General features: G+C 36.1%; 1 protein-coding gene across 2 annotated transcripts in view; it reads left to right on the forward strand.

Moving 5' to 3' along the window:
• ALKBH8 (alkB homolog 8, tRNA methyltransferase) overlaps window positions 1–27,826 on the forward strand; it is a 50,715-nt gene that overhangs the window by 5,197 nt on the left and 17,692 nt on the right. For both annotated transcript variants that reach the window (XM_069080729.1, XM_069080730.1), the window contains 7 exons: window positions 1,178–1,313; window positions 5,075–5,312; window positions 8,520–8,651; window positions 9,730–9,825; window positions 11,984–12,088; window positions 13,497–13,567; window positions 26,447–26,553. In XM_069080729.1, coding sequence (XP_068936830.1) covers window positions 1,178–1,313; window positions 5,075–5,312; window positions 8,520–8,651; window positions 9,730–9,825; window positions 11,984–12,088; window positions 13,497–13,567; window positions 26,447–26,553 — 885 coding nt within the window. The remainder of the gene's footprint in view (window positions 1–1,177; window positions 1,314–5,074; window positions 5,313–8,519; window positions 8,652–9,729; window positions 9,826–11,983; window positions 12,089–13,496; window positions 13,568–26,446; window positions 26,554–27,826) is intronic.

The raw sequence follows: 27,826 nt of genomic DNA on the forward strand, positions 1-27,826 counted from the left end.
CCCCCTTTGAAAACTCAGATGTCGGTGCTTCTTTCTGGTAACTGACCAGGTATGGATGTAATGGTCAGACAGCTGGAAGCACTGTCTGCTGGTCTGTTTCTCTGTCTATATTTTTTGTTTGCTTGTAACCTCTGATTGTATTCTCTGAAGTTCAGAGTGCTGACTTTTTCCCCTGAACTAGGTAAATGATATATGTTTGATTAAAATAAGATTGTTAACCCATTTTGAGTTGCTTTCCTTTAAAAAAGCAGATCTAAGAACCTGTGCAAGCAGTCATCCTGGGTATGCTAGGGTGCTTGCTGCTACAATAGCCAGATATGAGCTCAGGCTTTCCCAGTCCCGTATCCTGAACTCTATTCATTGCACCACCTTGCTGCCTCAAATCATTTTGCATGCTGTCTAGGCATCTGGTGGTCATTGTGTATGTTTTTTTTTGTCTCTGTTTACTTCATCGTGCATTACTAATTCATGTAGATCTTTCCATGCTTCTCTGTATTTATCATATTCATAGTTTCTTGCAGCACAGTAATATTACCATCATATACTATTCATTAGCCATCCCCCAATTGATGAGTATTTACTTTATCTCTATTTCTTTGCTACCACAAAAAAAAATACTGTTATAAATATTTCAGGATTTGTATATTTAACACTGATGTTTTCTTGTCAATATTGTGTGGTTGGGAATCTGGGCTTGAATTCTAAGGAATCAAAGGAACCTAGGGAGCAGTGAGACATGAATGGAAGGTACAAGGTATACAAGGCAGGAATAGTATTTTTAAAAATTGTGCTTTGATAAGACACTTATGGAAGATGCTATCCACACCCAGAGAAAGAACTGATGGAATCTGAATGCAGATTGAAGCATGCTATTTTCATTTTCTTTATTTTTTGTGTTTTTCTTTTTGCAAACTAAAATTTTTTTACATAGTATTTCTTCTTTTACATGACTAACATGGAAATTTTTACATGATTGCATATATATAACCTATATCAAATTGCTTACCATTTTAGGGAGGGGGGAGGTAATGGATGGAGAAAATTTAAACTTCAGAATTTTATTTAAAAAATGAATGTTTAACATTGTCTTTACATGTAATTGGAAAAAATAAAATACTATTAAGGAAGAAAAAAATTGTGCTTTGAAGATAAATATTCCATTCATATTTTTCTGCAGTGCCATCATGGACAACAACGACCAAAGTCATCCAAAACTTAGTAAAACCAAGAAGAAATTCTTGAGGAAACAAACCAAAGCTAGACACACGTTGCTGAGACATGAAGGCATCGAAAGTGTATCCCACACCACTGAGGTGCCTCAAAACTTTTATTATCACCTGATTGTAAATGTAACTGCCATGTTACTTTCAAATATTAATAGCCTCTTTAGTGAAATAGGTTTGAGGAGATGTCTTACTTTAGTTACACTTTAGGGTTATTTAACATTCTGCTTGGGACCATATCATGATCATATATAATTGTGTAATCATATATAATTCAGCCATATTAGTTCACTTTGCTTTTGCTGGGTAGCTGGAGGAAGCTTATGTTTTAGGAGATGGTATCACTTTGGGGACTAGAGAAAACTTGAATTCTAGTTCCTACTCTGTCACTTTACTCTGAGGGGGCAAATCAACTAATGTTTCTGAACCTCAGTTTCCTCACCTTTAAAATGGGAATATCTACTCTATCTCACATGATTATTGTGAAGATCAAGTGAAACACTATATATTAATAACTGATAATAACTCATGTATATAGTGCTTCAATATTTGCAGAGCACCCTCCAATAACCCTGTGAGGTAGATGATGCAACCATTATTAGCCTCATTTTATACATTATGAAATAGAACCTCTGTGAGGGCTCCAGAGAATAAGTGACTGAGTTAGGTTTTGAACCCAGGTCTCCTGACTACAATTTTAGAACTCTTTCCATTATGCTATGTTGCCTCAAAAGGATTGCGAATGCAACATGGTATTGCTATTGTCTATTATTTCAGTTTTGGTCCATTCTGTATCATAATGTGGAGACTCCTAATGAATTTAAAACAAACCTATGAGTAGACAACATAGTTGACATTATTTGTTGAGAGGCAATATGACTGCAGATAAGAAGCCTAGCACAGGAGCTGAATATTAATAATGGGAGAATTTAAAGGAAATTTCTGATTAAGAGGATGGAAATAAGATGACAGATTAAATGACTTTTAAATAGAGTTAGTGCTTAAGTATATTTAAGGAACTATATTAGATGAAGAGATATTCAAAAAAGTTCAGAGATATTAAGCCATTTGCCCTCCCTCCACCTGCACCTCGGCCTGTACCAGTGGCGCTCTGTTTCTCCTGAGGTAACTGAAGTAACCAAAGGATTAAATGGATGCCTTGTCTGCTGCAAGATGTTCTGATTGCTGCAGGGCCTTGCTTTTTATTTTCCTTAGACAAGAACCATTCAACATAATAATAAGAAAAGAGATGGGAAGAGAAGAAGTTAAGAGATTCTTAAACTATTTTTCACATTCTTCTGGCTTTGTTTACCAGCCTTGATCAAACCACAGGGGACACCTGAAGAGTGAGGTTACAATGGAACCTCATATTTTATGTTTGAGGCTTTTCTGCAATAAGCAAACTGTACTCCAGTCTTTCCTGGCTGCTTGGATCTTTTCTTTTTTGAAGTTTTTAGCATTTAACACATTTCCCTTCAACTTTTTGGGAGATGACAACCATGACAAAACAAGATTTTATAGACCTGATCTCCCACATGCCTTTGACTCCTGGAGAAAATAAATTGTTGATCTTTTATCTGGCCTAAAAAACACTTGAGGGGTGGCTGGGTGGTACAGTGAATAGAGCACCAGCCCTGAAGTCAGGAGGACCTGAGTTCAAATCTGGTCTCAGACACGTAACACTTACTAGCTGTGTGACCTTGGGCAAGTCACTTAACCCCAATTGCCCGGCCCGCCCACCTCCAAAAAGCAAAAAAAAATTTTTTTTGAATTGTTTTGGATATCTAGGAAAAAAATCTTCATTTTTGTACATTTTGACAATGATTCACATGCTGTGGAAAATGTATTTTTCAAATATTAACCCATTATTCTAAGATGCAGCTAATACGATCATTAACTAGAAGACAGTTGAGAGGTCATTTAGTCTAACTGCCCTTATTTTACAGATAATGAAAATTAGTCCTAGAATGGTTGATTGAATTGCCTGTGGTCATCCAGATAGTAAATGGGAGAGCTAGGTTTTGAACCCAGATCTTCTGACTTTTGAACCAATGCTCTAACTTTTAGACTGATCTACAAATGACTTAGAAAAGATCTTTAAAGGAAACCAGTGGTCTTCAGGATATTCTCTGAGAACTATTGCCATACAGATAAGAGAAGTACTGTGAATACATTAGGGGCTCCATAAATATTTAGTGTTTAGAAGAAAATCATTGAAGCTCTCAAGTTTTAAACCAAACTTTCTGGATTTTAAAAAAGATTGTATTTTCAGATCATATCTGAGAAATACACTTATCTATAGATTTCACAATTAAAAATGAAACAGTGGCTAATGTTGAGATGAGTTTGTTATCCTTTAGCTAAAACTAAAGGTTAAAGTTAGGTTTGTCAAAGTAAGGTGTTAGAGAGGAACAGTGAGTGACTTGAAGCATTAATATGAAATCTCTAGCTAATACCTGAAGGGTTAAAATGAGGAAAGAGGCATAAAATAAGAAAATAAATTCCTCTTTCCAGCTTTGTTCTTTTTCTTTCTCACATGCTTTCTATATGTCTTTTTTTCCTCCAAAAGGAGCAATTTTGGAACCTTGGCAGTCACCAGCTGTTCCAGCCTGAGAGCCTGTCTACCTGTCAATCTCTTTGTCTTGCTTTCTGTGACACTCTGTGTCTCTGTCACATACACACACACACACACACACACACACACACACACACACACACACACATGAATTTGCCTTGTAGTGCAGTCTTAAATAACCATCTTATAATAAGGTCCTTTTGTCAGGCCATAGACTAAACTTTTTTTATTAATTAAGTCCAGAAAGGACCTGTATTAGATATATGAAATTGAATTCTAAAGTATTTATTGTTATAGCAAGATTCCTCTGTGTGTGTGTGTCTATGTGTGTGTGTGCACACATGCGCGTGTGTTGGGGGGGGGGGGGTTCGGCCTTGAGAGATTATCTTGTCTATTTTTGTTGTCATCAAATTTCATTTTTTACAGTTTTTATGGCAGAGACCTATATTTCCCAACTTGTTTTTGTTTGTGAAGGTCTGGTGAATCACAAACCAATCTTATCCTTGATGAGAGGCTTATTTCTACTCTGTTTTAATATTCTCAGAAGTAGTAGATGATAAAGTAAAGGTCATTGTATCATCCAGACTAGACAGCAGATTTTTCTCTGTTCAAGGACTTTTGGTTGAGACCAAAAGGATGTGTCATCAGAAGAAAAATACAAAGGAGAGAAAAAAATCTTTCCTTGAATAAAGTTTAGTACAAGGCAGCAAAAAAAAAATCACATTTGGTGAAAGTGCTGTGCCTTGTGGATGATGTATATTACTTATAGAAAACTTTGAAAGGAACTTTGTGAAGCTGTACATTGGTTAATTTAGCTAGCTAGGTATTGGACGACTTTTTACATGTGTTTCATCTTAAATAGAATGTATAATTAATACTGCTTTTAAGTGTAATTTTTAAAAACTCAGCTGTTCTTGGAAATAATATAAAATAGTTGTTTTAGGATGTCTTTGTGTGATTATATTATTTATAGTTAAAAAGGAAGATCCATATTTTGAATTTGGGCTGATATGTATGTTTTCGTTTTTCAAACATCCTTGATGTTTGATCAAACGTGAACATCTACAATAAGTTGATATTTGCTATAGACACTGAGTATCAAATTAATTGTATTTTGGTCTTTTTTGTATAAAACTATTAAACCAAATAATCATTGAATAATTATAAAACAATATTCATTTTTTCCTTCTGGCATTGTTGTATTAGTAAAATACTCTTAAGGATAAATCAATTTTGACTGCTAATATCGCTTTTTTTGTTGTTTTGTTTTAATTAGAGCCTTGTTGTTGCCAATGGAGGTTTGGGTAATGGTGTGAGTAGGACCCAGCTGCTTAGGGTTTTAGAGAGATGTGGATCGGTGGAAGCTCTCTTGATGCCACCTAACAAACCCTACTCCTTTGTAAGATATAGGACCAAAGAGGAATCCAAAAAAGCCTATGTAATCCTCAATGGAAAGGAAATAGTAGATGACTTGGGACAAAATATCACTCTGTACTTAAACTTTGTGGAAAAAGGTATTTTATTTATTTATTTTCTGAGAACAATTCTTGATTTTGCCTTGGTTCATATTTTTTTTTATTTTTTAATTGGGACTTATATTGGGGGTGGCTAGGTGGCGCATTGAATAGAGCACCAGCTCTGGAGTAAGGAGGACCTGAGTTCAAATTCGGCCTCAGACACTTGACACACTTACTAGCTGTGTTACTTTGGGCAAGTCACTTAACCCCGATTGCCCTCAAAAAAAAAAAGCAAAAATAAATAAATAAATTGGGGCTTATAAAATGAAGATTAGTTAAATAACAGGTCTGTTTAGACATTGGAGAAGCTAGGTGGGATAGTGGATAGAGTGCTGGACCTAGAATCATTTTCCTGAGTTCAAATCTGGCCTCACACATTTACTAGCTGTGTGACCCTGGGCAAATGATTTAACCCTGTTTGCCTCAGTTTCCTCACTTATGAAATGAGCTTAAGAAGGAAATGGCAAACCACTCCAGTATCTTTTCAAGAAAACCCCCAAAATGATGTCATGAAAAGTTGGACAGGACTGAAACAACTGAAAGTAATGAGCAACATTTCACCGTTGGTTCTATTGATAGTACAAATATGTCCAATTGAAGTATATTAAATCATCATGGAATTCATAGTACCTATCATGGTACTTAATCAACTAAAGTCATTTTGAGATTCAGCTTAATTGTTGAGGATTACCCTCCATGGCCATGTGCTTAAACTTAGGAAAGGGAAGGAACTCTATATTTACTTGTCCTCCAAGGGAAGAATTTAATAGATCAAATTTACGTTGCTTCGAAATGTGTTTTAAAAGGAAATTTTGAAGGATCATTTTTAGAGAATGTTTTAAAAAAATATGTTGTATTTCATCTCTGCCTAATTGCAAAATTTTTCCAGTTTTAAATCCATGGTCTAAACTTAGACTTCTCCCTATCTTTGATTAGATTGTGTCTGAGGTTGTTATGCCTCTAATAAATATTTAAAAATTAAAGTTAGGAAAATAGTTTTCATTAGAAAGCTAAATATTGTCCCTATCATTTCCTGTCACTTGTTCTTTCATCTCTATTAAGGACACTTATTAAACAGTAACCTAGAGTAAGTGAATTGAGGAGCTTTTTCTTCTCTGAAATGCATAATAGAATCTACCAAAATTCCAAAGCTGCTGCACTCACATTTATAAATTTGTGACTTTGTGAATGAGAATAAGACAAAATCAGAATGATTTTGGTACTTGTCCGTAGTGAATACCCACTGAGCTGCAAATTCAGAAAATGTTTTTACTTTTTCTACTATTTCAGAGAGAAATGAAAGCTTTATTTAAATACATAGTTGATTTATGTTTTGTTCGAAGAATTCTAAAGCACAAATTTTTCTTTAAACTGAAGCCATTCACAAGGTTTTATCTATATGTCATTTGTGCAACATACCAGAATATAGTGGACTTGTGTTGATAAAATACAATGAAATCCCATTAAGATTTATGACTTATAGCTTACATTTATATAACACTTTAACCTCCCAAAATCCTTTCCATATGTTCGTTTCAGTTCAACAGCAAGAATTTATTAAACACCTATCCTGTGTAAGATACTGTGCCATTCCCTAGGCATATGAAGACAAAGCAAGGAAGGAATGCCCCTAAAATGTTTGTTTTCTACTGGGAAGATAGAGCATTTACACAAAAATGTAAAGGCAAGGCAACTTGAGGAGGGCAAGGAATGTAAGAGTACTAGCAACTGTAGGTACTAGGGAAACATCTCATTTCTATTCTCATAATGATCCAGTTGAAGTACACAGTGCTAGCATTCTTCCTGTTCTTAACACGAGGAAACAGACTTAGAGGAGTTAAGTGATTTGCCCAAACTCATAAAACGATGAAGATGATGATGATGATAATGATATTAGCTAATATTTATATGGGACTTTAAGGTTTGTAAAGTACTTTACATATTTTCTCTTATTTGATCCTCACAACAACCCTCTAAGGTAGGTACTAATATCCTTATTTTACAGCTGAGGAAACTGAGTCCCAAAAATGTCAAGTGACTTTCCCAGAGCCACACAAGTAGTAAGTGTCTGAGGCAGAAATGGAAGTCAGGTCTTCCTAACCCCAAGTCCCACCCTCTCTCCACGGTGCCACATCACTGCCTAACTATTGTGTAAGCCACAGTAGGACTGGAATCTAGGTCTTTTGGTCCAGAGTCTACTGTCTTTTCACTGTACCAGCTTGTGGTTGCATATATTTGTATATACCATGTGTCCTTAAAGGTATCCTTAAAGGTATTTTAGTCTCTAGTAGACATTTTTTTGTTCCCTAATACTTTTAAGGGGCAGGTAGGTGGCACACTGGAGAGAATGCCAGGCCTGGCGTCAGGAAGACTCAGGAAATAGCAAAGAAAACCCCAGATGGAGTCATGAAGAATTGGGCATAACTAAAAAATCACTAAACAACGAAAAATACTTTTAAGCATGGGTTTCCCTGTACCTATTTTCTATATTTGCATCCTAATCAGATATCCTTTCAGAATTGCAATTATAGTTGGAGCCGTTTAAAGGATAGTATGGAAAATTTCTTTTTTGATATTATCATTTTCTTAGAGAGTAGTGTATTAATTTTCATTTCCTGTAGTTGAGTATAACCTAGTGTCCAGTATTCTAGGAAAAGTAATTATACATTAAGACTCGTGTAGGAAATGACTGGAGAATGGGGCAGCCAGGTGGCACAGTGAATTGGCTCTGGAGTCAGGAGGACCTGAGTTCAAATCTGGCCTCAGACACTTAACACTTAGTGGCCATGTGACCTTGGGCAAGTCACTTTAACCCCAATTGCCCTGCCTTTGCCCCTCCAAAAAAAGCAAAAAAAAAAAAAGAAGACTGGAGAATACTTGATAGTTCATTCAAAGAGGCCTTTTTTTGAGCATTTAAAAAATTTGATACAGATTTTTTTCTTGTGTGAGATTTGAAAAAGTAATTTAATCACTATTAAATATAATACCTAAGTAAGGGTTGTTTTCTTTGTTACTGATTATGATAGTGGGCAAAACTCATATTTTTTCTTAGTTTTTTGCTTTTGCATTTTTCATATGTAATATATAACTTTGGGTCAAATTTTATATTCTATATCTGAAATTTAGGGAATTTATGACATGAAATATAGATATATGGATGGAATTACTATTTTGTATGCAATTGTTTTCATTTTATTTCTCTAGTGCATTGGGAAGATCTCAGACCTCCAATATTACCTCCAGGCCTCATGATTGTGGAAGAAATTGTCTCTCCTGAAGATGAGAAAATGTTATTGGAAAGTATTGATTGGACCAATAATTCTGTTGGTCAAAATGGTAAGTAAAAGTTAGGGAAATCAAATCTCTGCAGATCTCTTTAAGTGACTGTCTTGCATGCTTTTCTCTGTCACACTCTGATTGATACATATTTTCAGTGATATCAGGTCTTCAGTATAGCTTACCACCTTGTCATAGCTTCTCATCCTGTACCATGGTTGCCTGGGCCTTTCCATAAATCCTTTGTGAAGAATTCACACAATGTACTAGAGACCTTATTCTTATTCCTTTGGTATCTTGGAGATACCAGTGTAGTGTTCTGTCTGTCTTTTGGTTTTCCACATTCTTTCTAAATGACTGATCTCCCTCTTTTTCTAGTTGTACTGGTCCTTGATGATATCCAAACTCACATAACAAATTCACTTAAAAGGATTTCTTCAGTAAAACTTGGACTCATTCAAAAGGTCCTACCTGAGGACCTAGAAGGCCACATGTGGCCTTGAAGCTGCAGGTTCCCCACCCCTGGCCCATGCCATAAAAGAAGTCCCTGGTGGGATCTTGACCAAAGAAGGATTTCCACCTGATGGCAAACTTTTCTAAGGGCTCCTGTTCTTTCATAACTCAATTCTGAGTTATTCTTGGTATTCGTATTTTTTTCCCAAAGTTAACCAAATTATACTAATAATACTTTACCCCTATGGTGCAGATTTCCTATAAGAACTAGGAAGACTGTTGTCTCATCATTTCTCATAGTTAGAACCTCAGATATTTCAAACTCTTTTTTTTTCAGTTTTAAGAACCTAATATACTCTCTTTAAGTCTGTAATGCTCTGAGTACTCTCTCAGATTTAAAACTCTCCAGTTCATTAGTAGCAATGTGAGTGGCAGGATAGTATTTAAACCAGCCATCTGGTGAAATCTTAATTGTTACAATTTTAGACTGGAAGGAGTACTGGGTACAAAAGCAGGATATTTGGTTAATTTTGTTGAATTCATCAGCAGAGGGAGTTGTTTGTAAATACTGCAGCTTCCTCAGCGAATTCTTGCACAGGGATGATTTTGAGGCATATAAAGAAGGCTAAGTATTTTTCCCCAAAGAAATCACTTTGTTTTCTTTTTCTTTTTCTCTTTTTTACAGCTCAGAAATCTTTAAAACATAGAAAAGTAAAGCATTATGGGTATGAATTTCGCTATGATAACAACAATGTAGATAAGGATAAGCCATTACCTGGAGGTAAGATATTTTTAAAAGATATTGATACCACATTTCAGTTGTAATGTACTCTGTGGAAAATGAGGTCTCCTACATAATAACTATATTCTAGTTGAGGGGAGGCTCCTTACTTTGTTATTACTGGCATTTGAAAATAACTATGGAAATTGACTACTCATGGCCACAGTTAAATAAAGTTGGTGCCATTTGATTGTGTGTGGTATGACCAGAGATTTAGAATGAAAATTCAGGAATTATCTCATTAAAGCCAAAAATTGAAGATGAAAGCAAAAATTGAAGATATTCTCTATCATGTATAATTGAAATAATTGTAAGATATAGTGGATAGAGTGTTGGATGTGGAGTCAGAATGACCTGGGTTCAAATCCTGCTCCTCATGCTTTATATAACCATGAGCAAGTCAGTAAACCAATTGGTCAACAAGAATTTATTAAATGCTTACTATGTGCCAGATGCTCTCCTAGCACTGGAAATACAAATATAAGCAAAAAGAAAGGCAGTCTTTCTCCTCCAGGAGCTTACATTCTTATGGGGAAAACAACACATTTTAAATGTTGAAGCTGAAAAGGGTTGTGTGGTAGGAGTAGGTGAAGGGAGAAGAAGGTGAGGCAGCTAGATGGTGCAATCAGTAGAATACTGGGCCTCCAACACCATCTGTGCGGCCCTGACGTGTCACTTAACCCCCTTTTACCTCTAAGTGTATTCCTAGCACCTAGCATTGTGCCTGGTATGTAGTAAGCACTTAGTAAAAGTGGATTAAACTGGATTAGATTAGAAGGTATGTGGCTGAGGGGCATGATAGAGAAGTTCAGAGGGGCAGAATCTGATGGAAAATAAATCACTTGATCTCTCTGAGCCTCAGTTGTCTTACCTCAAAAGTCAGAGGATTAAACTAGATCTTTAAGTCTCTGATCTTATGATGCTATAAACTGTGCATATAATTTAAGTGGGATACAAGAAAGGAGAGAGGAGCATAATATATCAGAAAGAATCCTGGACTTTTAAGAGTCAGGGCAGTTGGGTTCTGGTCCCAGAAGATTTTCTACTGAATAGCTGTGTGATATTGAGCAAGTCACTTTACTCTGAACTTTCTAGTCCTTCATTTTTCAAATGAAGGGTTTGAACTATCTTCCACCTCTCAGGTTTTATAACTCCATGTGCTTTGGATAGTTTCTTCAACTGTATATTAAATCCTTCAGAATTGAGAGGAAAAAAGAAAAATCAAGAGACAGGTGAATTGATGATGAGACAAGATGAATTGAAATCATCTGCCTTCGGGGTGGCTAGGTGGTGCAGTGAATAGAGCACCAGCCCTGGAATCAGGAGGACCTGAGTTCAAATCTGGCCTCAGACACTTAACACAAAAACTAGCTGGTGACCTTGGGCAAGTCACTTAACCCCAATTGCCCTCCAAAAAGCAAAAAAAAAAAAAAATCATCTGCCTTCCTTTTCTCCCCACCCCCCCAAGAATGATTAGTATCCATATGGTAACAAAAGAAATACCTGGCACTAAAACTTTAATTTTACTGCAATCCTTTTTAATTTTTAGGGTTTTATTTCTTAAAACATATTATAAATAACAAATAAAATATAACTATATTAGAGAGTCACATTGAAGTTCTAAAAAAGAGAGATTGCCTTGGAGTCAGGAAAAGCCAGGCTCCAGTCCTTTTGATACATACTGGCCACATGACTCTGGGGAACCTTTCAATGACAATCCTCTAAGATTATAAATTATAACCTGCATTGACTGAGGGAAATTCCACAACAATGAAATTACAGTCCTAGAGGCCCCAAAATGTATTATTGGTTTTTTTAAAGTTACGTTCTTGTTAGACCTATCACTTCATCACTGTGAGGGACTTATTCTTTTATAAAAAATGCAAAAATTACTAGTAATTCTTGAATTTTGCTTTAAAATCTTTGGCAGCAACCTAAAAATTGTAAAATTTTAAAAATATTTGGTATTTTGTTTTGCAGCATGAATAGTTTGTTTTGTATTTCTTTGTTGTTATTTGGTTATGGATCTAGCTATTAGATTTAGAGTAAAACATACCTGTATTTTTTTTTACACTGGCTTTGATTTCTTTCCTTGTATCAAAAATATTTAGTAAATACTTTTCTAGTCTAATGTTTATACTTATAATTTTAACTGTAGGTCTTCCTGATATTTGTAACAGTATTTTAGAGAAGTGTTTGAAAGAAGGACACATTAAATACATCCCTGATCAGTTGACAGTAAATCAGTATGAACCTGGACAGGGTGAGTACTTCTTTTGAATATGCCAAAGCCCATATTTCATTTTTTTAAAAGTAAAGAAAATAACCCTAAAGAATATTAATGTCCTATTATTATTATGTTATCATATTTGCCTCAAAAATTATTACTGCTTCACCTTTACTAATTACTTTTGCTTGACCTTGGTCCAAAACAAATAGTCTAGAAGCTGTGTGGAACTTTTATTTAAAATACTGGCAATTCTATTAAAAATAGTTGTCTGGAACTCTTTTCCTCTCCTGTTTCCATTAGAGAATGTTTTTTAAATGCCTAAAATGTGAGAAAAGGAAAAAATGAATAATTAATTGAAAAAGATGAGCTCAGAAGGGAAATGAACAACAGTGGGGGAGGCATAGATATAATGATGAATGATTGTGAGAAGATTTGGCAATAGTCAGATGACTTTGCTTTTCTTCCCACACCAGAACCTTTGTAAATAGCAAATTTAGGTTCAGAGACTTGCAGGAAATACCCAAGTCAGAGCTGTCAAACTTTGGGGGCAGCCTGGAACTCTTGGAATGTGACTTGAACTGGATTAAAATGTAATCAGAAACTGTTTAAGCATAAATAAATTAAAATACAATACGGTATAGATAATGTCAATTTGTAGTTTTCTAAATCAGAATGCTTCCTGCATTTGAGTTTGGCACTGTTGCCTTGATTGATTTCAGCTAATCTGGCAACACTCTCATCTGATATTTGGATTATATCAGCCTATTGTAAGGAATATATAAACTCCTTGAGATGAAAGACTGTCTCAAATGCTTTTTAAAACTTTCCCCTACTATGGTCAGTGTTTTCCCTTAGGGAAAATAAATGCTCAGGCAGTTAATTAATTGATTTTTAGAGAGTGAGTAAACAGAAAAGAAGAAAACCATTCCTTCAGTCAAGGCTTTCCTTAGATTTGATTTCTATCTATGATTTAGGTTGTATTCACACCTAGTTAAAATCCACTGTGATGAAGTGGCATTGATGCTTCAGCAGTTGAAATCTTTCTGAATCCTGGCCACTCCTATACCTTTCTCCTCTCCAACTTTTTCTTGGGCTCTAGTAGGGCCAGACAGAGTCTCAAGTAAGAAGTAAATCTGATGAGCTGAACTTAGGCCTGTAGAATTTTTCTTAAATCTTAAGACATAGGACAACCCAGTGTGTTTTGTTCCAAGTTGGGAAGTCGTATTTACCTTACCTTTTCCTTTTAGTTCAAATTATAATACTTTTCTTATTTTGCTTGAGCTTTTTATTATACTAAATATAACTTAATCAATCGACAAATATTTATTAAACACTTGTGTGCCAGGCATATAAGCCCACATTGAGAATGTGTGTGTGTGTGTGTGTATAGATTTTTAAAAAGAAAGAAAAGAAAATGACCTACTAACCAATTCTGTTTCAGGAATTCCTCCTCACATTGACACCCATTCTGCTTTTGAGAATGAGATCATCTCTCTCAGTCTGGGAGCAGAGGTAAATGCTCTTAAATTCTAATTAGCTAATGCTAATCCTAAATGCTATAACATTGTTTTATATATTTTGGTTTACATAAAACTATTTCCCATGTCTCTTAATTTTTAGTGTAGACAGACTTGTCTATGCTTAGTATATAAAACAAGTATATAAAACATAATGGATGTTGGATATGAATCTCTATGAGAGAACCCACCTTCCCAAAAAGGAACAGAGGAGGAATGAACAGTGATCATGCATTTATCACTTACTTTTTGTGTAGTTAATTTGTATGCTGATATTCTGCCTTGATATTTAGTTGAAAATGACTGAGCCTGGATGCTTGTCTTGTAGCCTCTCTGAAATGGTGCCACATTTGTTAATAATTTTCAATGTAGGTGACTTGTGTACTGATTCTGTCCTAGGTACTTGGAGAAGGTTCAATAACATGCCAACAATGTTTTACTTCAGTTTCTCCATCTCCAAACAATGGATAGTTCTCTTCCACTGCTAAATCTAGGATTCTGTGATTATTTGAGATCTGAGAGTTCAGTTATCAGTTTTCATTTAGACGCTCTCAGACTTTCTTCCTCAATGTTCATCTCATCCTGAAAAATTGTTAACATTTGACCTGAAACCCACCTCTCTGAATAGCCTTGTTCTATTTTTCTGTGGCCATATGGAACGAGTCTAATCCTTCTTCTGTGTGACAGCCTCTCAGATACTTAAAGTATCTTCTTAGTCTTTTCCTTACTGAGATAAATACTTCACAGGGTGGGGAAACTGCAGGCCTTGAGGCCACATGTGGTCTCTAGGTCCTCAAGTGTGACCCTTTGACAGAGTTGGATTCAGCTGCACTTGAAGGCCTAGAAAGCCACATATGGCCTTGAGGTCCCAGGTTCCCCACCCCTGTAATGCTTTCAGTTACCGACAGAGTGCTTTTCTCACAATAAACCTACGTAAGACAGTACAGATAATTGTCTTTTAAGTGAGGCAGTGATAAACGAGACAGCTGAAGCTTATATCCAGAGCTTCTGATTCTAAATCTGGGCTTCTTTCTCTTACACTAGTTTTGCTTTTCAACATTGCATTAGGGAATAGGGAGAGTTGATGAAGTATATCAGGAGGTTACAATCCTGTTTAGCCTCTGCCGGATTGCTCGGGTCAGATTCCCTACAATTTGCTGTGTGCACCTCTAATTTCACTCCAGCAATTCAACTTAACAAAAATCTACTAAGTACCTATTAAGTGACAGTCACTCTGCTAGATTTTGGGGATTTAAAGATCAAAACTAAACTTCTCTGTCCTCAAGGAGAAGAACCAACCATGACTGAAAACAGTGTGTGTGACTGAAAACTCTGTCTGTGATTGAAAACAGTATGTGTGAAACTGAAAACAGTGTGACTGAAAACTGTGTACGACTGAAAGCAGTGTGTGTGACTGCAAACTGTGTGTGACTGAAAACTGTGTTTGTGGCTGCTGACAGTGTGTTACTGAAACCAGTGTGTGACCAGAAACTGTGTGCATCACTGAAGACAGTGTGTGTGTGACTGAAAATAGTATGATTGAAAACATGTTTGTGACTGAGGCAAACTGTGACCATAGAGAAATCAAAGAAGCCTAAAGATGTAAGGAACCTTAGAGAACATCTCATTAAATTCTGTTCATGAGAAGTGAATGATTTGCCTAATTAGCAAATTAGTGGAAGCACTAGGGCTTGAACCCAGTTTTCCTAATCTTAATCTGGTCTTTGTTGTCCCTTACAGATGTTTTAATATATCCTGTTGGATATAATTCATTTAGTGACAGATAAAATCCTATGCCCTATATTTTGATTTTCTTCTTTACCTAGACAAAAATTGTAAAAAAACAAAAACAGCGTTTGCCAAATCAGTAGTTCAACAAATACGTATTGAGTATAAGGCCCTCTGTGCTTGGGCAGTGAGAGATAAAGAACAATGTTCACCTTATACATATACAATCTAGTAGAAAAGCTCCAACACGTACACAAATAGCTGCAATTTAGGATAATACAGACACAATATCAATGGTACCGTGATAAGTGCTGTTTAAGTTCCAAGATCTGATGCAGTCCAGAAGCCTTTTTCAAGGAAGTGCCGTTTGAGCTCAGCCTTCAATACATTCTCTGATCTTCTTCATAGTAAAAACCTATCGGCCCAACGCCTGTGCCTTTCTTTGGGCATAGAATCACTGCATCAGAATCACTTTTCCACTTAAAAATGACCAAGTTCTCTCCCATTTTCCAAGAATCTTTGTAAATCTTACCTTTTCTATGAAGTTTTATTTTTATTAACTGGAAGTCGGATGTTTGCAACCATTACATTTCCTCTGTTTGTAACTGTATTTTCTACTGCACAGAATCTTGCTTATACTAATAATGCTTGTAGGGATAGGGATGATATCTGTGATTTCACTGTTATATGGAACTCCTGGGTCAGAAAACTCCCTCTGCTACCAGTGCAGGTTAGGATCTTTAAAGAGGTATCTGAGGCAATGAAAGGGTAAGTGTCTTGCCCAGAGTCATACTTTCAACATATATCAGAGATAGGATTTGAAACCAGTTCACACTTGGTTCCCAAGCCAGTTCCTGTCCACTAAGCAACACTGCTTCTCTAAAAAAGTGATTTATAAGTTGTAACTTTAAGTTGTAAATATGCAACTTTTGTTTATTCAGGAGCTGATTTTCATTGTCAAGGTTATCCTTGTGTCCTTCCTAGTTTATCTTTATTTTATGTTTATTTATTTTTATGTTTATCTTTAAATGGCATTTAACACAACACTGTTAAAAGTATGGATATTTTAGGGGTAAATTTGGTGATGATGCTGAGAGAATTTTATGCTTTTTAGTTTTTTGTCTTTTTTCCTTGCCAGCTGGTCCTTTTATGACATTTTAGTCAGAAGTTAAAAGAAATGAAGCCACACATTTTAGTTGAAAAAATAAAAATCTGTTGTCATATTCACCATATCCATTTGGTGTCTCTGGAAGCACACATTGGGTTCAGTTTTCCAAAAGAACTAGAGAGCTTCAGGTTAAAGCCTTGTTTGTAACATTTAGAAAAATAACTTTGAGAAACCTGTAATGAAAATGATAGATTTTACTTTTAAAAAATAGGTTCACAGGCAAAATGAAGCTTAATAATACTATAGTAATTTTATACTTCCTTTCATTAACTCATCATTTGCTTTTTTGATGATGATTTCCTGTATCTTTCAACCTCTTCAACACCCTTTAGGTTTACTAAACTAATTCTTCATGCTATTAGAACCTTGACCCCTTGAAATTTCCTCAGTCATTTGTCAGTCATGGCTACTTCTCTTTCCCTCTGTCTAGTTATATCAGCAGGTACTAACTATTACCCAGGAATTCCTTGCTTTCTTGACCTGCCATTCCCACCTTGACTTCTATCTGTATGTTATTTCAGCTTCTCCTTGAGAACTGCTGAGCATCACTAGGGAAAGAGACTGAGCCATACTGACCTCATCCATTTTAAAGTCATGCTGTAACCCCAGATGGGCCCTTAGTACTGTTCAGCAGTCTTTTTATCAGTCTCTTGTTGACTCACAATTGAATTTCCCACAGTGATTTTTTTCCAGTCCTTTTCCCCTCTTTCACTCTCAGATAACCTTACCACCTACTTGACTGAGATCTTCTGAATCTTAAGTGGTCTTCTTTAACTTCTGTTCCTACTTACTCAAAATTTCTCTCTCTTTTTCTTAACTATCCCTGCCATCTGTTATTATTTTTTTTCTGAAGAAAAGTTTCCATCCTCTTTGCCAAGGCTAATCCCTTTAAATTGTGCCCTCAGTCTCATTCCTTTCCTCTTCATCAACAGTTTTCAATGTGTGGTCCATAAACCCCTGGGATTTCAGGGGGTCATCAAGATCAAAACTATTTTCATAATAATACTTGGATGTTTTGATTTCTAATATGGAAAATTTCAATAGATATAATCTGTATAAATAAAAGTTCTTTGGAGGGTCTTCAATAATTTTTAAGAGTATAAAGGAGTCCCGAGAGCAAAAAGTTTGAGAATTGCATCTCTAAGTCATTTTATCTTGAGGCTTTAACTTCTCCTTCCTTAAACTTTTTCCTAGCCTTTAGCTTGCAAATATGCTTAGGTCCCCTCATTCCCAAAACAAAATAAAAAGCTTTCCTTCAACTCTGTTGTCCCCTTTGAGCTTTCTTTCCCTCACCATCAGATTTTTCCATAGAGTAATCAGTACTTATTTCTTCTACTGCCTATTTCCCTTAAACCTTTAAACCATTATGAATCTAGTTTCTCTCCCCATCAGTCCCTACCCAGGTACCTTTGGATGCCTCCCTCTTTTTTTATTTATCAAGATCATTCATGATTATGCCATAAGAATTTCGTTCTTAGGAACCTTTCATGATGATACTCTTACCCTGTAGTTTTTTTCTATTATAAACTTAATTGGGGCCTTGGAACCATACTCTTGAGCATAGATCTACCCAGACTACCCTAAAGTCAGTTCTCATTTTTCCTGAGGACTAAAGTCAGATTTATAAGGAGTAAGCAGTAGATGTTAAACATTGCAATGGATAGAGTGATGTATCTGGAGTATGGAAGACCTGAGTTCAAAAATGGTTTCAGACACTAGCTGTGTGACCTTGAGCATTACTTAACCTCTGTTTGCCTTAGTTTTTTTCCATCTGTAAAATGGGGATAATAATAGCACCTAGCTCCCAGGGTTGTTGTGAGAATTAAATGAGATAATGTTTGTAAAAGCACTTGACACATTACCTAGCACATAGTAGGTTATATATAAAGTTAGCTAGTTAAAAAAAACTAGTTAATTTGTTAGTTTGGAAGAGGAGAGGGTCTAGGGGAAGAGATTAGATTTCTGTTTTGGATGTGTTGAGTTTGAGATGTGTACAGGACACTAGTTTGAAATGTCCAATAGTCAATTAGTGATGCAGAACTGAAGCTCAGGGGAGAGGCTGAGGATGGACAAATAGATCTGGGAGTCATCTGCATAGAGGTGATTTTTAAAGCTCTGGAAGCCAAAAGAAGGAGAAGAGAAGAGGTTGTAGGGTAGAACCTTGGGAAGCACAACAGTCAGGTGGCATAGCTGTGGATGATGAGCCTGAAAAGAAAGAGTTAGACAGGTAGGAGATGAACCAGGAGAGAGGAGTGTCTTGAAAATGCAGAGAAGAGAGACCCTCCAGAAGGAGAAGACAGTCAGCCCTCTCAAAGATAGACCAATAAGGATTTGGACTGAGCAAAAACCATTAGATTTGGCGATAGATTGTTGGTAACTTTGGACACAGTAGTTTCAGTTGAATGATGAAGCTGGAGTATACTTCTGTACCATCCATGTTTCTTTTTGTTCTTAAACTATGTTTTCCTAATCTTTCCATATTTAAGCTTCCATTTTAGCTAGGTATTATATATGCAAAATAATCTGTGAAATACTGGTAGGAATGCCTTTTGGGTGAACTAAATCTACTTTTAAATCAGTTTGTTTGCCTGTAATTCAGCAGTGTAGCATAGCTGCCAAAACATCACTTATTTTGGCTGTAGTAGCCCTAATTAGAATCACTGGCTCATAGACCCAAAATAAGGAAGAATACCTTTTACCAGAACCCATCTTGCCTGACAGTGATTTTAGAAAAGAAAATTGTTAGACTTTTTCCTTCAAATCTCATTTATTGAAGATTCTTTGATGTAATTTTCTCTTATTTCTAGACTTCCTAGAAGCCCAAATTGTGCTTCTTGTTAGTGGAACTCAGCCCTGAAAAAAACATTTTTCTACCTTTAGCTATGATGGTGGGTTTTTGTTGTTCTTGTTCATATGGGTTCTAAGCTAACTCCCGCTACTGAGCACAAAAGATGAATAGAACTTTCTTTATCCTGGTATGTCCAAAGAGGATAATGACTGAGAGACCTACCTATGGGATGAGAACAACAGTCAGCAGTCAGTCATGAGATCTTTCTCCACAGTGACATCACTTGGTTGTATTTTGAATCTGATTGCTTTTAGAGTGCTGATTCTTGGGTCTTTTGTTAAAATGGTGGGTAGTGATTCACTACGCAGCAGAACTGTAGAGTCCAGGATTATGTCTTCACAGATATATTTAAGGAACAGAAGGAAAGTTAGAAAAGCAATTGAGTTTGACTGATGTCACCTCTGCCCTCAGTTTGGTTCTGCTCTGATGTTTAATCCTTGGTAGCTGCCTTCAAGAAGCTTATAGCTTTGTTTAGTTGGAAATGCACAACTTATAGAATTTATTCTCCTTGTTCTCTGAAATTTTTATACTGTTGACTGTCTTCCCTCCTCCTGGACATTCTTCTCTCTTAGTTTCCATGACATTGTCTCTCCTGCTTATACTTTTCCATGTCTGATTGTACCTTTTTAGACTCTTTTTCTAGTTCTTCATCCATCTTCCATCTCCTAAGCAAAGTTTTTAACTCACACATGCAGACACACACACATATACACACATTTCACCTAGCTGTAACATGTTAAAACTATTTTCATATTAAAACTATAGTAACTGATGTACTCTCCCAACACCAAGGATATTCTGTGTATGAGATATATATGTATGTGAAGGTATATGCATATATATGTGTGTGTCTGTGTGTATGCATGTGTACATGTATACACAGCATACATACATGCACACTACATATATGAAAACTTTGGGAGTAGTCAGTGTTGAGATGGTAACTGAACCGATAGGAACAAGATGAAATCACTAAAGGAGAGTACAGAGGCAAAGGAGAAGAAAGTATAGGACAGAACAGAACCTATGCTTAGAATAGAACAGAACAGAACATCTTTGCTTAGAAGATGGGAGATGGATGAAGAACCAGAAAAAGAACCTGAGAAGTCACAGTCAGACATGGAGAAGGGTAAGCAGGAATGTAAAGTCTTACATTCTCAGATATCTCCATCCAGATGCCCAGTTGTCATCGTGAATTCAGTATGTTCAGAATTGAATTGCTCACCATCCTACCCCGCTGCTTTTTTTTCTGCAGACTTCTCTGTTTCTGTTGTGGGCTGTAACATCCTACAAATAACCTATGTTTCTATAACCTTAAAGTCATTGTAGACTCTTCCCTCTCCCTCACCTTCCATATACAGCCATTTGCTAAGTACTGTCACTTCTGTCTCCACCATTTGTCTTCCATCTCTTTCCTGGTCTCCTCTTGCACAGCTATTAATCTCGTTAAGATTCTCAGCTTCTCCTACCTGGACTACTAGCCTCCTAAATTGATCTCCCTGCATCCAGTATTTTCTTCTCTAACCTATCCTTTACACAGCTGCCAGAGTACTCTTCCAAAGGCACCAGTCTGATCATATTACTCCTCACTTAAAAAGAACAAAACCCTTTAGCAGCTTTCTTTTACCTCTTGGATAAAATAGTTTCCTCAGTTGTATTTACAGCCCTTTACGATTCAGACCTGCCCTTATGGCTTTATTGAACATGACTTCCTTTCACACACCTTCCAAACTGGATTAGTAGCTGTTCTCTGAACCTGACATTCCATCTCCCATACCCATGAATGTGCTCAAGTCAGACTTTGTACCTGGCACATATTCCTTAATACTTCCTCTCTGAATCCATCTCTTTCTTCAAGACTCAGCTCAGGCACCACATGCTCTGAGAAACCTTCTTTGAATCCTCTAGTTCTTAGTGTTCCAATCTCAAATTACTGCTTCCTTACTTATGTGTCCACTTATTATATTCTGCCACCTTCCTTCCCTACCCCTTCAGCAGAATGTAAGCTTCTTGAGGTCAGGGAGTAACTGTTTCATTTTTGTGTTTATAGCCCCATATATAACAGAAATTTTAAAATTGTTTTTAAAATTGAATTCCACAGTTTCCTTTTTAATTTTTTTATAACAGAATTTTTCCTCCTTTCCTCATTGTATCACATGGAAATTAATTTTGACCATAAAACTAGAGGCCCTCAATTTCAGATCTTGCTTCAAGTCACCCAGACAAACAATACCAAATGTCTATGTATGAGAATAAAGAAGATATGAGGGAATCTGCTCACTCAGCTGTTGATACTTAGTCTAATTATAGCATTTAGAGCTGGGATGGACCTTAGAGATCATCTGGTACAACTCCCTCATTTTAAAGATAAGGAAACTGAAACTCAGAGAGATACAGTGACTTTAATGTGATCACAAAGGCAGAAAGTGGCCAAGCTGAAATTTGAATCTAGGTCATTTTATTCTAAATAATAACAATAGCTGACAATCACATAATACATTAATTTTTAAAGTGCTTAACTTATCCCATTTGATCTTCACAATATTTTTTTATGTAAATAATAGCTTTTCTTATCACCATTTTAGAGATTGGTAAACTAAGCCTCCAAGAAGTTGTGACAGGTGGTGGATGACAGAGGTGGAATTAGAATGCAAGTCCTTCCTCTTTCTACATCCAGTGCTGTTTCCCTACAGCTTCTCAATGCATTTATCCATCTGAGTTTCTGTGCTCACCTCCTCTTTGATATTACCATATATGGCCTAATAGGGAAGATCATGTTGTCTGTTGTGGTGAATTTATATTTTAGTTTGTTTTTCTCAATATGTTAAGCAGGTTTTGAGTGATTCCAAAGGCAATCAGAAGCCCCTACCACCAGAAACCAATAATCCCTTCTCAGAATAACATTTTTTAGATGCAGAAAAAAGAATAAATTAGGTTATAAATGAAATTTATCTTGCTGAAATACAGTGATCAAGATACAGGTTTTTTATAAACCAAAGTTAATGGACCCCCAAGTTAAGATACTTCTGCACTAGAACATCTAGAGCTAATTTGCATTTAGTGCCTTTGCCCTATTCAAGTTAGCATTCTTGGTTGCCTTACCTCTCACTTTTGCCACTGTTCATTTAGCAAGCTGTCTCTGGAGGGCCCCCCCCCCTTTTGTGGTCAAGCAGATAACTACATTCATTATTCAGAAAAACTTTCAAGGAGTTGCTTTAAGAACTTCTTAATGGGAAGAATTTCTTGCAGAGAAAAAATGGGCCGATATGGTGGGGACCTCAAAACTGAAATGTATTACTAAGGAAAAATGTATTAATATAAACTTCTTAAGGATAATTTTATTTCATTGTATATATCTGTTTTTCTTAAAGACTTTGACCAGGGCACAATTTCCTCATCCATAAAATGAAGGGATAGGACTAGGTTAGGATCCTTTCCAGCCCTGGAATCTATTATTCTATGAGTCTTTAGAAAAAAGACTTAGCAAATGTTAATGTGCATATTTCTATATAGATACTTTAGAAGTCTCTAAATATTTATTCTTTCTCTAAAATGCATTGTAGTTATTCCTATTTTTTTTCCATGTGTGTATGTGTATGTATGTGTGTGTGTATTTCAGTAAGCATTTATTGAACATCCACCATTGGGAGACAGTATGGTACAATAGAAAGGATTTAGAGTCAAATGACCTGGCTTCAAATCCCAGTTCTGCCATTATTAAATAGTAGAAGGCCGTCTGTGAAATTTTAGGAAAATTGCTTAATCTCATTGAGCCTCAGTTCCCTCATCTATAAAATCACTGTGGAGAACTAGATGATCTCTGGGTTCCTTACCAACTCTATATCAGTGATACTATGAATTCTTTAAGATGAATGGTACTGTTGAAAAAAAAAAAGAGTTTATTGTATTTATTTCAATTGAAGTTAGGAAAGGAGAATTCAATTTAGTATAACCTTGGAAGTTTCACACTTGACATATCTTGCATTTTCACCATTCTGTTAATTGAGGGATACTCACTTTCTCCAGATTAACTTGGTAAAGAAACTTCCATCTTCTCTCATGTTTCACTCCTTTAACCGAATCACAGTATTTCTTTCATTGCCACCTTGTTGTTTAGGTTTTTATTTTTTTTTTTCTGTTGCTCTCAAAAGGTTATTCACTTCAGCCAAAATCTAAGTAGAAAAAAAATAATGTTTGCCTTTTGTATTCTTTTCTTGTGATTGGATTGTGTATTGTATCACTCCCAGTGGCAGTGTAAGCTTTATTTGTTTGTTTAGCCAACCTGGAGATCTGTATATTGCTTCATGTGTTCTGCCATCTTAAGCACATTATAAGCAAGATGACACCAGCAATTGGGATTTTCAGCCCTCACCATCTTGGGTGTATGTCTTCTATACGTACAAAGAGTGTAAATGTTACTAGGATCAAAATGTCTAGTATTTTTATTACAGAGCATAATCCCTAGTGGTGTGCCAAGGGTAGCCAGCAATTTGATCTTTATTGACTCTGCCACCTCAGAAAATAAAGAAAATTGGCAAAAAGCAAAAAAGAGTAATTGGGAGTAGCTACTGTGGAACAAAGCTGTCACCAGGTAGATTGATTCAGTTGTGGCAGAGTAGCAGCATTGATTGTAAATCTTTAGCGAATTAAAAAAGCTATATTCTTTGTTCTCTTTTGTAAAAACTGTAACAACTAGGAATGTTCAGTTAGGAGTCTACTTGGAAATACTACATATGAACCTTTTTAGTGCTTTTCTCAAGAAAAACTGAGATGTATTTACTTTTAAAAAGTGTTAGAAGGCAGAAATGGGAGGATTTCCATATTATTTTTTGAGTATATTAGAAAGGTATAGCCCCAAACTTGGAAATGCAGAGTGCTGGCTTCATCCCACTCCCCTTCTATTATTAAATTGATATTTTAATTCAGAATATTAAGCCAACAAATCATGTTCAGCACCTAGCAGAGTCTCTTGGACACAATGGGTGCTCAAGAAATAATGTTTTAATGAGAGAAGAACCAACGGCGTTTCACAAGATCTTGCAATACATAGACAGTACTCAGTTTGTGTTTTGTTGTACCATTTGGCCACATTTGATGAAAATTGGCTGGTTTTTCATACTCATAAATGCCAGAGCCTTTAAAAGGGGAAGAATTATGAACAGTTTAATTAGGGTCAAGTTTCAACTTCTCAGTTCTAATCATTTATTAAGCCAAGTTTTCCTCATTAGTCATTGATGTCTGCCAGGAAGAGAATGTGCATAAATTTCACAGATACATGTAAATTATATACCCCTTCACATTTTCTAACTCAGGTTTGCTGAATATTTTTTCATACTAACAATTACAGTCAAGGCATGGGGGCTTGCAAGCTAACAATTGATTAACCTATATGATACAGACAACAACTATTTATTAAGTGCTTACTATATGCTAGGTACAATGCTAAATGCAAGGGATATGAAGAAAGGCAGAAGCACTGTCCCTACTTTAAGAAGTTCATATTCTTTTTTCCCCCAATTACATATAAAAAAATTTTTACCATTCAGTTTTCAAAATTTTGAGTTCCAAAGTCTCTCCTTCTCTGCTTTCCTCCCTCCTGAAGGCAAGCCGTTTTATATAGATTATACATGTGAAGTCATATAAAACATATTTCCATATTAACCATGTTGTAAAAGAAAACACAAAGAAACAAAAACCCAAGAAAAATAAAGTTAAAAAAAAATTATGTGGGGTGGCTAGGTGGTGCAGTAAAGTAGAGTGCTGGCCCTGGAGTCAGGAGGACCTGAGTTCGGATCCGGCCTCAGACACAACACACACAAACAAACAAACAAAAAAAAACTAGCCATGTGACCTTGGGCAAGTTACTTAAACCCAGTTGCCCTCCAAAAAAAAAAGGATGCTTCAATTTATATTCAGATTCCATCAGTTCTTTCTCTGGAGGTGGATGAGGTCATGTTCTAATGGGAGAGGCAATATTAAATTGCTATGTACATAAAAGATATATGCAGAGTAGATAGGAAATGTCTTCAGAAGGTAGGCACTGGAGGTGAAGGGGTTTATTAGGAAAGGACTTTTTCAGAAGGTAGGATTTGAGCTGAGTCTTGAAGGAAACCCAGGAAACCAAGAGGCTCAGATGAGGAGGGAGTGTATTTAGGCCTAGAGTTGAGAGAAAAGAGTAGCACATATGAGGACCAGCAACTCTCTCTACTGTGCCACTAGCTGCCACTTATCCCATATGATGAGTACAGGTAAGAAGCCAAGGATGACATTGAGGTTTCTGGATCACTGGGAATATGGTGGTGCTTTTGAGAGTAATAGGATAAATGGGAAGATGGGAACATTTTGGGGGAGAGATTTTGAACATGTTGAGTTTGAGATGCGTATGGGATATTCAGTTTGTGATGTGCAAAAGGTACTTGTTGATACAAGATTGGAGCTCAGGAGGAAGATTAGGGTTGCATTTATAGATCTGGGAATCATCTGCATGGAGGTGATAGTTGAAACCCTTGGAAGCTGATGAGATCACAAAGCAAAGTAGTATAAAGTATGAGTTCTTAACCTTTTTTTTTAGTCATAGATGCTTTTGGCAGTCTAATGAATGTTACAGATCCTTTCTCAGAATCATTCTTAAATGCACAAACAAAATACCTTGAATTATGAATGAAATTATATTGAAATACAATTATCAAAACATTTTTTAAAAACAAGTTCATAGACCCTGAGTTTAGAACCCCTGATATAGGGAGAAAAGAGAAGACCCAGGTCATTATAGGAACAGTACTATAAAAGAATCCTTAGCTTATTATCTCCTGAAAGAAAGTTGATAGACTACAGAAAGAGATGAGCATTTTTGGATATGAATAATAGAGGGCTTTATTTTCTTTGACTAGGTATATGTTACAATGGGTTTTTTTTTTCACAAGGGGTAGATGGAAGATAAAAAAAAATTCATTAATAGGAAAAAAAAAGGATGTTTTTAAAAAAGAATGCTTAGCTAACAGCAATCCTTCCTTGGTGAGAATATTTATAACTATATCCATTTTATTTAATATTAGCTTAGAAAGTGAGAGTCCTTTTTTCATTCTTGTTCTACATAGGTTTGATACTTATACTTTTGTCTTTTCATTAAGATTGTCATGGATTTTAAGCACCCAGATGGTTGCATGGTGTCAGTTATGCTGCCTCAACGGAGTTTGCTGGTGATGACAGGAGAATCTAGATACCTTTGGACCCATGGGTATGTGTTGAGACATCTACGTTGATAATAAATCTGTCCCATAAATTCTGAGCTAGAAATACCCACTTTACAGAGGAAAGATCTGGGGTCTAGGGTGAGTAAGTGACTTCTGCTGTATCACAGGAAGAACATTCTGTAGAGTTAAACAAGAACTTTCATTCCCTCTTATCTTGGCTTTTGAATAGTTTTATCTGAGTAATTTTGTTGTGAGGCACCCAAATGATAGCTACTGCAGCCCATTTTATTTATTTATTTTTGTAGTGTATTTTTTTAGTTTACATCATTCATTTCCACAAGATTTTGAGTTACAAATTTTCTCCCCATTTTTCCCCTACCTACCACCCCAAAACAGGGATCCCACTGAATATGTCCTCCCCCGATCTTCTCTCTCCAATATCTTCCCCCATTCCCCCTCCAACTTTCCAGTAGGGCATGATGGATCTCTATGCCCAAGTGCCTGTATGTCTTATTTCCCAGTTACATGTAAAGTAATAATAATAATATATTTTTTAATATATTTATATATTATATATATATAATATAAAACATTTGATTTTAAACCTTTGAATTCCAGATTCTTTCCCTACCTCCCTCGTCATCCACACTTACTGGGAAGATAAGCAATTCAATATAGGTCATACATGTGTAGCTATGCAAAACATTTCCATAGTGGATATATTGTAAAAGACTGACTATATTTCCCTCCATCCCATCCCACCCCCCGCTTGTTCTATTCTCTGCTTTGATCCTGTCCTTTTCAAAAGTTGGTGCTTCCAACTTCCCTCCCCCACAGCCTGCCCTCCCTTCCATCATCCCCCCTCTCATCCCCTCCCCCCCCTACTCTCCTGTAGGGTGAGATACCCTATTTAGTGTGTATGTCATTCCCTCCCTAAGCCAAATTCATTGAGAATAAGGTTGGCTCATTCCCTTTTGTCTTCGTGTTCTTCCCCTCCATTGTAACAGTTTTCCCTTGCCTCTTCTATATGAGATAATTTACCCCATTCTGTCTCTCCCTTTCTCCTCTCATTATATTCCTCTCTCACCTCTTGATTTCACCCCTTAAGTATCATCCCTTCCTATTCAACTGGTCCTGTACTCTCTCTATGTATATCTGTACACATATATACACATATTCACATATGTAGTCATATACCCATAGACATATATATGTATGTATACATATACATGCATTTCTATTCCCTTCAACTATTCTCATACTGAGAAAAGTTTCATAAGTTACAATTATCGTTTTTCCATATAGGAATGTAAATAG

The sequence above is a fragment of the Petaurus breviceps genome, unplaced genomic scaffold (genome assembly GCF_028583685.1).
Source record: "Petaurus breviceps papuanus isolate PSGF00001 unplaced genomic scaffold, PetGlider_PUasm1.0 91133, whole genome shotgun sequence".
Lineage (NCBI taxonomy): Eukaryota > Metazoa > Chordata > Mammalia > Diprotodontia > Petauridae > Petaurus > Petaurus breviceps.